The sequence below is a fragment of the Bubalus bubalis genome, chromosome 16, assembly GCF_019923935.1.
Source record: "Bubalus bubalis isolate 160015118507 breed Murrah chromosome 16, NDDB_SH_1, whole genome shotgun sequence".
Classification (NCBI taxonomy): domain Eukaryota; kingdom Metazoa; phylum Chordata; class Mammalia; order Artiodactyla; family Bovidae; genus Bubalus; species Bubalus bubalis.
Window position 1 is genome coordinate 63,546,926 of NC_059172.1, and position 16,105 is coordinate 63,563,030.

General features: G+C 36.3%; 1 protein-coding gene across 5 annotated transcripts in view; it reads right to left on the reverse strand.

Moving 5' to 3' along the window:
- SIK2 (salt inducible kinase 2) overlaps positions 1-16,105 on the reverse strand; it is a 128,356-nt gene that overhangs the window by 107,010 nt on the left and 5,241 nt on the right. For all 5 annotated transcript variants that reach the window (XM_025266903.3, XM_044929759.2, XM_025266904.3 and 2 more), the window contains exons 2-3: positions 7,935-8,051; positions 5,129-5,192 (exon numbers count right to left, since the gene is read on the reverse strand). In XM_025266903.3, the coding sequence (XP_025122688.3) occupies positions 5,129-5,192; positions 7,935-8,051 (181 nt within the window). The remainder of the gene's footprint in view (positions 1-5,128; positions 5,193-7,934; positions 8,052-16,105) is intronic.

A 16,105-nucleotide genomic window follows, 5' to 3' on the forward strand; every position in this document is an offset into this window, starting at 1 on the left:
CAAAGGATGTGGGTTCAATTTCTGGTCATGCAACTAAGATCCCACATGCCGCAGGACAACTAAGCCCGTGTCCCACAACTAGGGAAAGCCTATGGGCCCCAATGAAGACCCACCAGCAGCCAAAAAAAAAAAAGCCCACAATGCCCTCCAGCACAGAGGAGGCGCTAAAGGTGTATTTGTAAAGAGTAACCTCAATATTATAAACATGAACAACAGATTTTAACATATAGTTCTTCATACATAGTTCAACATCACATTTGTGTCATCTAAAACAGACTGGAAAGATTTTCAGCTCAGAATCGACTGGGAATGTTATATATATTTTTTCACTACTTGATTAATATTCTATGGGACTGCATCTTCTCACTTCTATTTTACTGTCCTCGTGGGTACCACATCAGAAACTGGCTTTGCTTGCAACTACTTAAATCTACAGCTTACTGTGTCTTATCTTCCATATTTACTCTGGCCATTTTACATTCAAAATAAAATTTCTATATTAAAAATCTCAAAATTATGCTTCAATTTATATAAAACAATGTGACCCAACTTTAATCATCAAAGGTCTTAGCAAGAAGGAGTAACTGAGAATTTTCCATTTTCATAAAAATGACATCTAACACATAATAGCCATTCCTCTCTAGTTTATTGATAAAACTGCAGCCTGAAGCTTGAAAAAATATTCCAGTGAATATTTCAAAGTCCTTCCCTTGACCCCACTGCCTTTCTCAACTATCTCCCCGCCTCTTTTTTTCCCTCTCTTTGTGAAGAAGAAATTCTTTTAAGAGCTGTGTATTTGGCTGTCTCCGGTTTTCTTCTCTCATTTGCTCTTCAACATAGCTTTGGCCAATTCACTCCACCAAAACTGCTCTTACCAAGGGCCAGATACAATGGTTAAATGTTGCTCCTCATCTTTCTTGACTCCCAGCAGCTTCTGATACAGATGCTCACCCTGTCCTCCTAAAAACACTTTCTTCATGTGTTGGTTTCCAGGACACTGCATTCTCTTGGTTTTCTTCTCTTCTTCTTTGCTGGTTCTTCTTATTTTTCCAAGTTTTTAATGTTTGACTGCCTCAGGGATGAGACATTGGTCTCTTTCCTAATATTCAATATTTGGGTGGTTTTCATCTGTCAAGAAATCCTACTGATTCTGCTTATCCAAAACAGACCATTAGCATACTTAGCACCATGTGCACTTCTGCTACCCTGGTCTGAGCCATCATTATCTCTCCTACTTGGGCTCCCATTTCCATCCTTGCTCACTATTATCTATTCATTGCAGCCAGTGATGCTTTAAAAATATTAAATTAGGGACTTCCATGGTGGTCCAGTGGCTAAATACGTGCTTCCAATGAGGGGGCATGGGTTTGATACCTGGTTGGGGAATTAGATCCCACAAGTTCTTGTTGCTGTTATTCAGTTGCTCAGTCATGTCTGACTCTTTGAGACCCCATGGAATGCAGCATGCCAGACTTCCCTGTCCTTCACCATCTCCCAGAGCTTGCTCAAATTCATGTCCAGTGAGTCGGTGATGCCATCCAACCATCTCATCCTCCGTCGTCCCCTTCTCCTCCTGCCTTCAATCTTTCCCAGCATCAGGGTCTTTTCAAATGAGTCAGCTCTTTGCATCAGGTGGCCATAGGTACTGGAGCTTCAGCTTCATCAGTCCTTCCAATGACTATTCAGGACTGATTTCCTTCAGGATTGACTGGTTTGCTCTCCTTGCAGTCCAAGGGACTCTCAGGAGTCTTCTCCAACACCACAGTTCAAAAGCATCAATTCTTCGGTACTCAGCTTTCTGTATAGTCCAACTCTCACATCCATACATGACTCTGGAAAAACCATAGCTTTGACTATACAGATCTTTGTTGGCCTACAAGCTTTGGGATGCAGCATAAAAAATATATATATGTGTGTGTGTGCATATATATATAAATTAGATGCAATCACTTCTTTGCTCAAATACCTCTCTAATGGTTCTCTAATTTTATTGAGGTAACCTTATTGAAGGTAAGAATCACAATCCTTACATGGTCTGCAAAGCTCCCAAATCTGCTCCATTGCTGCCTCATCTCTACCTTTCTGATCTTGTCTGACCTGCCTACTGTTCTTCCTTGCTGGCTCTTCCCTCTTGCTTGCTTCTTTCCAGTTGCACTGGCCTCCCTGCTACTCCTTGAACACACCAAGCACTCTGCTGCCTCAGTACCTTTGCATTTACTCCTTCCTCTACTGGGAGCACTCTCACTTCCCTACATCTACGTGACTCTGCTTTCAAGTCTTGGCTCAAATGTCAGCAAGGCCTTTCCTGACCACTCTCTCATACCACAAACAATTCTCCCACTCCACATGCCCCCTTCCTTCCTTTCTATTTTTATAGCATGTACTACCACCTAGTATACTATATACAATTTACTTATTTTGCATATTGTCTCTCTCTCCAAAATAAAATCTAAGGTTCCTGAGATAAGGAATTTTTGTCTGTTTTCCTTATTGGGGAATTCTTCCCACACAGAAGAGTCTGCGGTATACAGTCAGTTTTCAATAAAGATTTCTTGAAAGACAGTTAACATGGGGTAGCCAGCACTGTAAACTAGACTTTTTTGGCTTCAAGCCCACACAATTCTATTAAAACATCAGTTAAGAAGCTTCTAGTTGAAACAAATAGCTAAAGAATTTAAATAACTTGAAGACACAGAAATAATAATAGCTATCCAAAATGAAATGCACAGAGAAAGAGGAATTTTCTAAATTAGAATCGGTGAGCAGCGGGAGGACTTTAAACAGCCTAATATATGTGTAATTGGAGTCTCTGAAGAAAAAGCCAGAAGAATAATGGCTGAAAATTTAATGAATTTCATGAAAAATTAACATTCACAAATTTAAGAAGCAACAAATAGCAAACCTAAGAATCATGAAGAAAACCATACAAAGGCACATCATAATCAAACTGTTAAAAAGTGATAAACAGAAAATCTTAGGAGCAGCCAGGGAAAAAAAGCATACTTTATATATGAGATATAAAGGAAAAAGATGACAGCAGACTTCTTGTCAGAAATAATGCAAAAGAGAAGACAGTGGAGCAACATCTTTAAAGCACTGAAGGAAAAAAGTCAACCTAGAATTACATATCCAGTACAAGTGTCATTTAAAAACAGACAAAATAAGGATTATTTTAGATACATAAAAGCTGAAAGATTTCATCATCAACAGACCCACTCTGTAAGAAATGCTAAATGAAGTCCTTCAGGCAGAAGAAAAATGATGCCAGATAAAAGTATGTATCCAAATAAAAGAATAAAGATGAGAAAACATGCATCCACATATGGGGATATGTCAATGGTAACTCCACTAGTAAATGTTATGAGTTTTAAAAATAATGAAATCTCTTTAAAACATAATTAACTTTTTAAACAAAAACGACACTGCATTTTGTGTTTTATCAAACAGGTATAAATAAAATGTATGACAAGACAATAAAGGCAAGGAGATGTTAAACAGAAGCATATTATCAAGGACTTCTCTGGTGATCCAGTGATTAAGAACTTGCCTTGCAATGCAGGGGGTATGGGTTCGATCCCTGGTCCAACTAAGATTCCACATGCTAGGGGACAACTAAGTTTGTGTGCACAACTACTGAGCCCACGCCCCCACATGACACAATGAAGATCTCAGGTGCTGCAACAAAGACCTGACACAGCCAAATTATTTAACTAATTAAAAAAGAAGCAGTATATAATTTCAAGGTTCTTGCTAATGGTAAAGAACACGCCTGGCCAATGCAAGAGATGCAAGGGATGTGGGTTCAACCCCTGGATCGGGAAGATCTCCTGCAGGAGGAAACGGCAACCCACTCCAGTATTCTTGCCTGGAAAACCTCATCAACACAGGAGCCTGACAGGCTACAGTCCATGAGGTTGCAAAGAGTTGGACAGGACTGAGTGACTGAGCATAGTAATATATACTATATCTTAAGTGGTGAATATTATTTGAAGGTAGTCTCTAAGTTAAAGACTTACACATGATTGTTCACAGCAATTCATGTGTAGTAGCCAAAAACTGAAGCCAACTGAAATGTCCATCCACACACAAATGGATAAGCAACCCGAGGTATATTTACAAAATTATATACAACCTACAATAAAATGAAATGATACGCTGATATGTGCAACTAAATGGAGGGATCTTAAAGTAATTATACTGAGAGAAAGCAGCCAGATGAAGAAAAGGTACAGACTACATGAGTACTTTTAAACTGCAGAAGAAATAATCTATAGTGACAGAAAACACATCAGTGCTTGCCTATTGGTGAAGTGGGGCAAGAGAGATTACAAAGGGTTACGAAGAAACTGGGAAGTGATGGTTATCTTGATGGCGGTGATGGTTTCTTTCACACGTGTGTCTGAAAACTTATTAAACTGTTCACATTAAGTACACACAATTTATTGTATGTGAAGTCCTCAATAAAGCTATTTCAAAAACAATTTTGGACTTAGGTTAAAAAACAAAATATTCAGACTATTTAGGGTGTTCTTATTCCATAAAGGAACAATAAAATAGATGAAAGCTAGAACCAATAAAATAGTTATAATTTTTAAGAGTTGGAATGGATCATACAAACCAATTAATCAAATACTTTTATTAAGAAATAAAGAAACTGTGAGTCCCAGAGAGGTTTAGTGACTTCCCAGAGACCTACAGCTAAAGTTAACAGCCACAACAGCAGGGACTGTTATTTAGGTCACCACTGTATCCCCTACACCTAGTACAATGTCTGAGACATAGTACAAGCTCAATAAATATTTGTTAACTTATCTTTTACCCGGTAAAAAAAGTAAAAAGGAAGATTAAAAGAATCTCCTTTGCAGTATGACTGAAAGTTTCCCTCAACTTTGATTTTCCAATCTCTTTAACACAGATGAGAGAATTAAGCAATAGTTTTAATATCATAAATATAAGAGAACAAATTATATTCCATATTTTTAGCTTACTGTATATTTTATTACAATACTTTAAAATTTCTAATTCACATTAGCAACTTTTAAGCAAGCAGGAGAATTAATAGAAAATACTCTATTCAAAAAGCTTAGTGACATTTTTCAAATTAGAAGATTGAAAGAAATGTGCTTACCAAAAATTTCTCCATTTTTGGCATATTCTGTCACAAGGTACAACATGCTTTTGGTCTCCATTACCTATTGATAAGTAATTCCATATTAGTTTGACAGGAAAAGATTGCTATTTACTACAACATTTTGTGAAATTGTTGTTGTTTAGTCACTAAATCATGTCCAACTTTGCGACTCCGTGAACTGTAGCTCGCCAGGCTACTCTGTCCATAGGATTTACCAGGCAAGAATAATGGAATGGGTTGCCACTTCCTTATCTAGGGGATCTTCCTGACCCACAGATTGAACCTGCGTCTCCTGCATTGGCAGGTGGATTCTTTACTACTGAGCCACCAGGGAAGCCCTCTATGGAATTACCTAAATTAAAACAACCAATAAAAGCGTCAAGTTATGGACGATTCAGAAGCTGGTGATGTTTATAAGACTGACAATATCCTTATCCTAATACTTTTGTGAAAACTCTAGATTGTGCGTCTTCCGCGGCAGCACTGCCCAGACGCCTGTTAGAAGCATAAACTCTCAGACCCCACGCCGGACCTACTGACACAGGTTTACACTTTCACCACACCTTCAGGTGACTATCATTCTCATTCAAGTTTGAAAAGTACTGATATACGTAATAGGAGCTTTGAAGAACAACTTTTTAACCTCCTCACTGACTTTTCTAGCTGTGTTATATGGTAGATTCTGATTAAGAAATGAATAATAAAATATAGCTGTTAATCTGGCCTATAACCTAGCTAATCTGTCACAGTGTGGTAATCCTCTTACTACACTTTCACGTTTTTACAAAGTACTGTTATTTTAAAACATTGTTCAAAATCTTCTTCCACAGTTCCACTACAATACATTTTTATTTAAATTAGTTTTTCTAAATCTAGAAAGGAAAATACATACTGGCACATGCTAGTAAATGTAATATTTAACTACTATCTACTGAAAGGCTAAAAACCAATTTTGCTCTAACATTCGGATTTAAGACTGTTCCTAAAACAGGCTAGAAAACTCAGGGCTACCTACAATCTGAGTCTAAACAAGTCAAACAGTAAATCAATGTAACTGATTACTGGAGTTCAAATAAACACAGAATTATCATGTGAATCATGGCAGCTTTTGGTTTGTTTGCTTTGTTTATTAATTGAAGTATAGTTGAAGAATCACAGTAGTTTTAACCTCAGTTTGGGCTATGGTTCATCAGACTTCTAAGCATGTGATTAGTTTATTACAAGCATCCTCTTTAGGGAAAAAAAAAAAACAGCTTAAAGGGAGAAGTACTCTGATATAAATTTGATGTAAGAGGCCCTCCGCAGTTTAGAATCTTAGGAATTGTTTTGAGTGGCACATACACCATAGTCTCTCATTCTCAGCTAACGGAAATGCTCTCCAACAGTCTCCACAAGGTTTAAACTCAAAATCTCTCTCAATAAAGCCAAATATGTATATGTATGTATGTATACATGTAAATGTATACATACACACATATGTAGATGCATTTATGAATATATACATGCAGAGACACAAACTGTATACTTGCGCCATTTTATAAATACATACATTATAAAACGAACACAAGAAGATAAATAGAAAAGATAAACAGAATTGGAACTTCTAATTTTTTTTTTACTATACCCCGAGGGACACTTGTGCTAACCAATCTGAGTGCACAGAGTAGTGTTCTGGACTTCCCAGGTGGCGCTAGTGGTAAAGAACACACCTGCCAATGCAGGAGACGTAAGAGACGTGGGTTCGATCCCTGGGTCCGAAAGATCTCCTGGAGGAGGGCATGGCAACCCACTCCGGTATTCTTGCCTGAAGAATCCCATGGACAGGGGAGTCTGGCGGGCTACAGCCCATAGGGTCACACAGAGTTGGACATGACTGAAGTGCCTTAGCACGCATGCACGCAAAAGTGTGCTGGCTCTAGCTCACTGAGGGAGAAAAAGGCTCTTTTAAACCAATTTCTGCAGTGTAAAAATACTCCTACCGGCACTGATTCTGAGCTATTAGCATGTTAACTGACTCACAAAACTTCTGAAAATTTGACAATCAGCTCCCACAGCAAGTATAGGCTGAGCACAGCACATCTCTAAGGTCACACACTGCACTTTGGAGAGCAAAGTTATAGACTAGCAAGCACACTATAACATTTTAGCTTAAAAATAGTTTTCTAATATAAAAATTCTAAATATTAATGAATAGAAATATAAAACATTTTGTATTACATTACCATTCTTAAGCATAAATTACTCTTTAGAAATCTGAGAAAAATCTTCCTTTTAAAAAACATGGCTTACACTTGAAACTCATGCAGTTTATTTTACGAAAATTATACCTTAATAAGGTTAATTTTTTTTTAAATGAAGGATTTGCTTTACCTGATAAAAGAATCCTCCCTCAAATAAAGACTTGACTTTAGGTACTATAGTGTATGTCACTAAAGTAATAGTCTATTTTAGCCTTTGTAGTTTATATAACATAAACAGCATTATTTTTTAAATAAGCAAAACTGTTGTATCCATTAAACAACCCACCACCAAAACCCAGCAGGTTTAAGCAGATTATCATAAATGCACAACTACAAACTTTGAAAGTAAATAACTTACAGTCTGAGAGACAACTGAAAATTAAGCTGGGAGTAGTTTTTATTTCCTAATTTTTAAAATATAGAGAAATGGAAACATTCATATTAATAAAAGCATATAATTATCTTTTTAGAGACTGAAAAAACTAATATAAAAGAGAAAAATGATGATGTAAAATAGAGTACTGAATGTGAGAAGCATGGAGAAGTATAAAGTTAAGTCATACCTGATAAAGTTTTATTATGTGAGGGTGGTCTAACAGTTTCATTATTTTTACTTCTCGGTAGATTTTCTCAAGGTTCACTTCATCCAGCTGAGATTTATCTATTATTTTTATCGCCACCTGCATCCCAGACACAAATAAATACAATTAGTATAAAAAGGTTAACATTTTCCAGTTATAAATTTTTTAAATAAATGACATCTAAGACTCTAGCAGTAGGTAGGTCTCCATGACAATGATGATAACTAGTTTAAATTCAATGCTCATTCATGTATCTTACTGTCTCAAACATCTGCCACGTATAAGGCGCTGTGGCAGATTTTGCTTGGGAGTGTTTTTAATGTGGTATGATGAATAACCCTTTAAAGCTTTATTTGAATGTGTTATGAAAAATAATAACCCTTTAAAGTTTTACTTTAATAAAACATAATTCTCTTTTGGTACAACAGTTAACTCCTTACTCCATTTAAAAACTGAAGAAATAAAATCTCAGCAGTTTCAACAAGTTGTCATCTCATTACAAAGTGCCTATAAACAAATCATCAACCAAACAGAAGATAGTTTCTATGATAACTGAAATTCAATTTGTCTAGAAAAGCAAATGATAGGTTCCAAAACATACAGACTTTTCTGGGGGAAAAAAAACTAAGTATAAATAATTAAAATCCAATTAACTTGAAAAATGCCCGTTGGATTAAATTTTGTTTTAAAAATCAAGTGCAAAACTTCAAATGTTAGTAATTATATGAAATTTTTACTTAAAGGAATCTGATTTTCAAAAAACATGGCCTCTTCCTGTCATAGCCAGACAGAATAATTTGAAGGAGATGCATCTGAAGGTGAATAACTAGGCAGTCATAAAACAACAACTGTGCAATTTTTTTCATGGAACCAAAAATAACTTTTTTTTTTAATTTCAGTAGGCATTTAGTTAGGAAATAAGTCATTCTGACTTAAATAAAACTTTCAGATAACTGGGAACCACCCAAACTTAATTATAGTAAGTTCTGAAGAAATTCCGAAATGTACTTCACATTCTACCCAAAAGTATTCTGAACATAATTCAGGTTTTATGTTGTTGTTTCAGGATAATTTTAGTATCAATTCTTGTATTGCTGGCTTCCCAGGTAGCACTAGTGGTAAAGAACCTGCCTCACAATGCAGGAGACGTAAGAGCTGTGGGTTCAATCCCTGGGTCAGGAAGATTCCCTGGAGGAGGGTATGGCAACCCACTCCAGTATTCTTGCCTGGAGAATCCCAAGGACAGAGAAGCTCGGTGGGCTACAGTCCAGAGAATCACACAGAGTTGCACACGACTGAAGTGACGCAGCACAACAATCATTTTATTGCCATAACATTTATAGCTCCTAAAAAGTAACCAAGATAATTGGACTCAATTTGTCAATTCACTGATTTGAATTCACCAGGCTGATTCCTTGGTGGCTCATACAGTAAAATGTCTGCCCACAAGGCAGGAGACCCAGGTTCAATTCCTGGGTCAGGAAGATCTCCTGGAGAATGAAATGGCAACCCACTCCAGTATTCTTGCCTAGAAAATCCCATGGACAGAGAAGCGTGGTAGGCTACAGTCCATGGGGTTGCAAAGAGTCAGACGTGAGTGAGCAACTTCACTTTCACTTAACAGTTTTATCAATTCACTTAATTCCCTTCAGTTCACTTCAGTCGCTCAGTCGTGTCCAACTCTTTGCGACCCCATGAATTGCAGCACGCCAGGCCTCCCTGTCCATCACCAACTCCCAGAGTTTACCCAAACTCATGTCCATCGAGTCAGTGATGCCATCCAGCCATCTCATCCTCTGTCGTCCCCTTCTCCTCCTGCCCCCAATCCCTCCCAGCATCAGAATCTTTTCCAATGAGTCAACTCTTCGCATGAGGTGGCCAAAGTATTGGAGTTTCAGCTTTAGCATCAGTCCTTCCAAAGAACACCCAGGACTGATCTCCTTTAGAATGGACTGGTTGGATCTCCTCGCAGTCCAAGGGACTCTCAAGAGTCTTTTCCAACACCACAGTTCAAAAGCATCAATTCTTCGGTGCTCAGCCTTCTTCACAGTTCAACTCTCACATCCATACATGACTACTGGAACAACCATAGCCTTGACTAGATGGACCTTTGTTGGCAAAGTAATGTCTCTGATTTTGAACATGCTATCTAGGTTGGTCATAACTTTCCTTCCAAGGAGTAAGCGTCTTTTAATTTCATGGCTGCAATCACCCTCTGCAGTGATTTTGGAGCCCAGAAAAATAAAGTCAGCCACTGTTTCCCCATCTATTTGCCATGAAGTGATGGGACCAGATGCCATGATCTTCGTTTTCTGAATGCTGATGCCAACTTTTTCACTCTCCTCTTTCACTTTTATCAAGAGGCTTTTTAGTTCCTCTTCACTTTCTGCCATAAGGGTGGTGCCATCTGCATATCTGAGGTTATTGATATTTCTCCCGGCAATCTTGATTCCAGCTTGTGCTTCTTCCAGCCCAGCGCGTTTCTCATGATGTACTCTGCATGTAAGTTAAATAAGCAGGGTGACAATATACAGCCCTGACATACTCCTTTTCCTATTTGGAACCAGTCTGTTATTCCATGTCCAGTTCTAACTGTTGCTTCCTGATCTGCATATAGGTTTCTCAAGAGGCAGGTCAGGTGGTCTGGCATTCCCATCTCTTGAAGAATTTTCCACAGTTTATTGTGATCCACACAGTCAAAGGCTTTGGCATAGTCAATAAAGCAGAAATAGATGTTTTTCTGGAACTCTCTTGCTTTTTCCATGATCCAGTGGATGTTGGCAATTTGATCTCTGGTTCATCTGCCTTTTCTAAAACCAGCTTGAACATCTGGAAGTTCATGGTTCACGTATTTCTGAAGCCTGGCTTGGAGAATTTTGAGCATTACTTTACTAGCGTGTGAGATGAGTGCAATTGTGCGGTAGTTTGAGCATTCTTTGGCATTGCCTTTCTTTGGGATTGGAATGAAAAATGACCTTTTCCAGCCCTGTGGTCACTGCTGAGTTTTCCAAATTTGCCGGCATATTGAGTGCAGCACTTTCACAGCATCATCTTCCAGGATTTGAAACAGCTCAACTGGAATTCCATCACCTCCGCTAGCTTTGTTCGTAGTGATGCTTTCTAAGGCCCACTTGACTTCATATTCCAGGATGTCTGGCTCTAGGTGAGTGATCACACCATTGTGATTATCTTGGTTTTTAATTCCCTTAAGACTCCTGTTAATACAATTAATTCTTTCTTCTTCCCTTACAGCTCTCTGTCCTGTGCTGTTAAAGTCCTACTGTAAGGTTTATTTCTTACCGTTCTCTATTTCTATTTTGCTGTCCATAGCTTGTTGCCTAATTTGAATTAACTGTAACTCATAGAACTCAAGCTTCCCATGGGAAGTCAGATTACTAAATATAATGGGTAAAATTAAATTTATTGCCTAAGAAGAAAGGCGGTAGCTCCTTCTTTCTTTTACTGAAAAGGCAGTAAAGTTTGCAGATTTTGTGATACTTTCATTATGTTTGGTGGAGAAGGCCATGGCAACCCACTCCAGTACTCTTGCCTGGAAAATCCCATGGATGGAGGAGTCTGGTAGGCTGCAGTCCATGGGGTCGGGAAGAGTCAGACACGACTGAGCAACTTCACTTTCACTTTTCACTTTCATGCTTTGGAGAAGGAAATGGCAACCCACTCCAATGTTCTTGCCTGGAGAATCCCAGGGAGAGCGGAACCTGGTGGGCTGCCGTCTTTGGGGTCGCAGAGTTGGACACGACTGAAGCAACTTAGCAGCGGCAGCAGCATTATGTTTGGTGGTATTTTATTTATTCCCATGATCAATATATTCTAGAAAGTAAGACTGCTAGATGAGTGACTGATTAGTACTGTACTTACATTAGGAACATTATTGGACCACCTCAAATCTAAATCTTTAAGGTGACCCCCTTCACCTAATTAAGAGTATGACAGAATACAGTATTATCAGTTATTCAGGGTAACTTTGGGTAAAAGCTGGCAGATAAAAGGGTAAGTGTATATTTTAATATCCTCAATATTCCTTAGGAAGGTAAGATGGAGGTTTATAGATGCATATTTTGAAGAAAATTTCTTGCCCTACAATTTTTGGAGTGCATCTAGAGATCAGTAGTCCCTCCCAAACAAAAAACTTTTATAATGAAATGGGTCATAAATATCTACTAAATATAAAAAGAATAATAAATAGAAAGGAATCATGTTTTAAAAAATTTTAGCATGATTACTGTCATTAAGAAATTTATTATATATAACTTCTTGAGTATCATATTTAATGTTCAAGAAAAAGTTTAAATACTAAGTAACAATTAAAGTAAGGTATTACCAAAAAGATATCTCCTCTTTGACACTCTTTTGGAATCTTAAGAGATAAGATACATTTTATTTCATTTATTTCTCAATTTTTAGAAGTAAATGGAACAAGCAGTACACTGATGAGTTGATGAAACTGAGGTTGAAAAGATACTACAGAATCTACAAAGGTCTTAAAGCTCAAGTGAATTAATGGGGAAAAAAAGTCACAGGCCTTCTAACTTCAAGTTCCATCTTTTCACTATTCATTGAACATATTAGTCACACATTTATTGAGCAACTGCTGTATGCCTGGAATTATGCCTAGGATAAAAAAATGAACAAGATCTGATTCCTACCTTCAAAGAACTTAATAGGTCTATGAGAAAACATAGAATGGGAAGACATTTTGGAAAACAAATTTTATGAACAAACAAACAAAAAAAAAAAATCTGCATTTGGGGATTTCCCCAATGTTGTATGAAATTCCGAATTAGCAAAAGAGTTGCGCTCCACTAGTTCATTTTAAAGGTAGCTATGAACTTAGATTTCTGGGAACTTCCTCTCTGCATCCCTTCTCTACTTAGTTCCAAACATAGTACCAAGGACAAAATCTGCACGGTCACAACAAAGTCATGCATGGAACTCTAAAAATCAAAGTATCTTTTCTTTGTTGTTGCTCATCTAAATCGGGCCTTCCCCAGTGGCTCAGCAGTAAAGAATCTGCCTGCAATGCAGGAGACACAGATTCAATCCTTGGGTCAGGAAGATCCCCTGAAGAAAGAAATGGCAACCACTCCAGTATTCTTTGGAAAAGAACCCAATGCTGGGGAAGATTGAGGGCAGGAGAAGGAGGCAACAGAAGATGAGATGTTTGGATGGCAACATCAACTCAATGGACATGAGTTTGAGCAAACTCTGGGAGATAGTGAAGGACAGGGAAGCTTGATATGCTGCAGTTCATGGGGTCACAAAGAGTAGGACATGACTGAGGAGCCTGGTGGGCTATAGAACATGGGGTCACATAGAGCTGGACATGACTGAGCGACTGAGCACTAATTCCTAATTATGCATGCAATATCTTTTTTAAAAAACCTTCAATGAACTTATACAACAATAAAAAAATTTGGGGGATACAAAAGGAAAGTTTTCTATATAACTCGGGAAACTAGGATAATTACTATCAACTAAATCTCATGTAAAGCAGCAACACTGGATATTCAATCTCATAAACAGGAAAATGTATATATACCTAAAATAATGTGACATGTCAACTAAATCTCAAAAAATATTTTTCACTTGTTCATAAAGATGAAAAAGTGAGCACCCTTGTGAGCTGAAGTTCAATGAGATGGCTATATATATACACACATATGTATTGCTAGTAGGAATATAAAATTGATTATAATTTTTCTGGAAGGTAATCTGGCAGTCTTTACCAAGAACCTTAAAAACCATCCATCCCACTTAGAAATTATTTGCAGGAAATAATCTGAAATGATGATCAAGATTTATGTGTCAATATATTCAAAAGTATTATTTATAATGTAAAAAACAGAAAACAATAATTGGGAAATCATTACATGACTTATGGTATATTATGACTATTACATGACTTAAAATAGTTCCTTTTAACAATATGAAGAATAATGAGACTAAAATATTAAATAAAAAATGAGAATATCAGTGCAGTTTCAACACAAAGTATACATAGAAAAAGAGCAATAAAAACTAGATATAAATATGATGAAAATGTTATCAGTGGGTGAAAAACCATGATTTTATTTTCCTGATTTACTTTTCAGTGCAATTTTTCTTCAATGAGCATGAAAAATTTCTTCAATGAGAATGAACTACTTTTCTAATTAGAAAAAATGAAAAGTGAAATAGTTAAATTTATTATACAGGCTAACTTCTCCATCTGCGAAATATTGGTCATTTTCATTTTCTTGTTTTCTAAGTTCTCTATAAATGGCTATATTATTTAATAAGATTTAAATCTTAATTATGAATAAAAGTGTTTCCAACAAGATTAAGTTAAAAAAACATGTAAAAGTAACAACTATGTAAAATATAAATTTGCAAGAAGACAAAGGATTAAATATAAGATCAGAAATGAAATGGTGTTCAGCTGATGAATAAAACGGATTTTTGTCATTTTTCAAAATGTAATTTAATGGTAAAGAGTTCACTTTCTGATACTTTAAAAAAATTATTTCACTTCTCATAAAAGATATATTAATTTCTTGCACTTAAAGAAACCACACACAAAACTGGTTTTGGGGGACTTTACAAAGAAGTTATACAATAAAGTTATTCTTCTAATGAAAAATCAGAAGGCATTAATAAATGTTTGCTGTCTCAGGTAACATCTGCTTCAGTGTTATTTACTACTAATACATTAATTATACATTGTCCTTCTGAAATACCAAGTAGCAAAATCCTTACCATGAAGTGAGACCTTTGAAATTAAAACATAAACACACTTTTCAAGCTCACACATCAAATCACAGGTAGAATCTGAACATACCAGCCTATGATTTGATTTAATAGTGACTGTGATTAAGTGGTCTACAACGAAACGGTTTCTGAAAACAGTAAACTGCTAACTGCTAAGTCGCTTCAGTAAAAGTCAGTAGCAAATGGAGTTCTCCAGTTACCCTTTTAGAATAAATAAATTTAACTTTTTTCCCAATTTAAAATTTGACTTGTAATAAACACATACTCCTTGACCCAAGAATTCCACTGCTATGGCATTATTCTAAGGAAACAATCAGATAGATGCACAAAGATGTATATAACATGATTATTCTCTGAAATACTATTTTAGAAAGAGAAACAGCAAGAGAGAAATGATCTAAATGTTCAATAACAGGAATTTATTAAAATAAAATGTAGATGGTCAAATTCAAAGATACTATTTAACCATGCTTTAGACATTTTTCTGTAACCTTGGGGAAATGTTAACAAACATACTAAGTAAAAAACACAGATTTTATGTATAGGTGACATCAATTTTATTACATACATATAAAATATGTGTGAACAGCTAAGAGGCTAGGAACCAAATATTAGGTGGCTGTCTCTTGGTCTGGATGGTGGAATTAAAATAAGAATGTTTTTATTTTCTTCTTCAAGTTTTTCAACAATGTCTACAAAGAACATACATATATTTTGTAACTGAGAAAAACACACAAATACTATGTTTATTTTGAAAAAGAAAAAACAAATTTTAGCGTCAATTTTCAGTTTAATTCATCCAAGATTCATCTCTTAACCTGTTTAAAGTATTTTTAAAATGAAAAGTTTCTGATGAAATTCCCAAATGTAACTGTCTTTCATTCTTGTAATTATCTCAAATGGGATATATGGACTATTTCTCTTTGAAGGGCGGGAAAGCATTGTCCACAAATGTCCTGTATAAAGAACTTTTACCTAAATAATATATTTCAAATATATGGAGGTGGAAGGTAGAAGAGGTACATTAAAGAAGAAAGAAAGAAATCTTAATGAATTTCTGGAACCCATTCGGTTCCAAGGAAGTGAATTTGCCATCAGCATTGGCCATGAATCAAATATCATCATGTGAATCCAGGAATCAAGGCCAGTTTCAGTTATTTCCAAATAAATGTTTTCTTAATTGCCTGAGACAGAATTTCCCAGTAGAATTAAAAGCAGAATGCATTAAACTCTGGTAAGCATTTCTACAGAATATGAACATTTATACAACTTATTTTCCACATTTGTCCCCACCCTCCCTCCCAAAGAACAGATCATTTTGAACAATATTTCACAGAATAAACTTGGCAAATTTTACTTGTCTGGGTGCCAAGAAACTAGAGAAC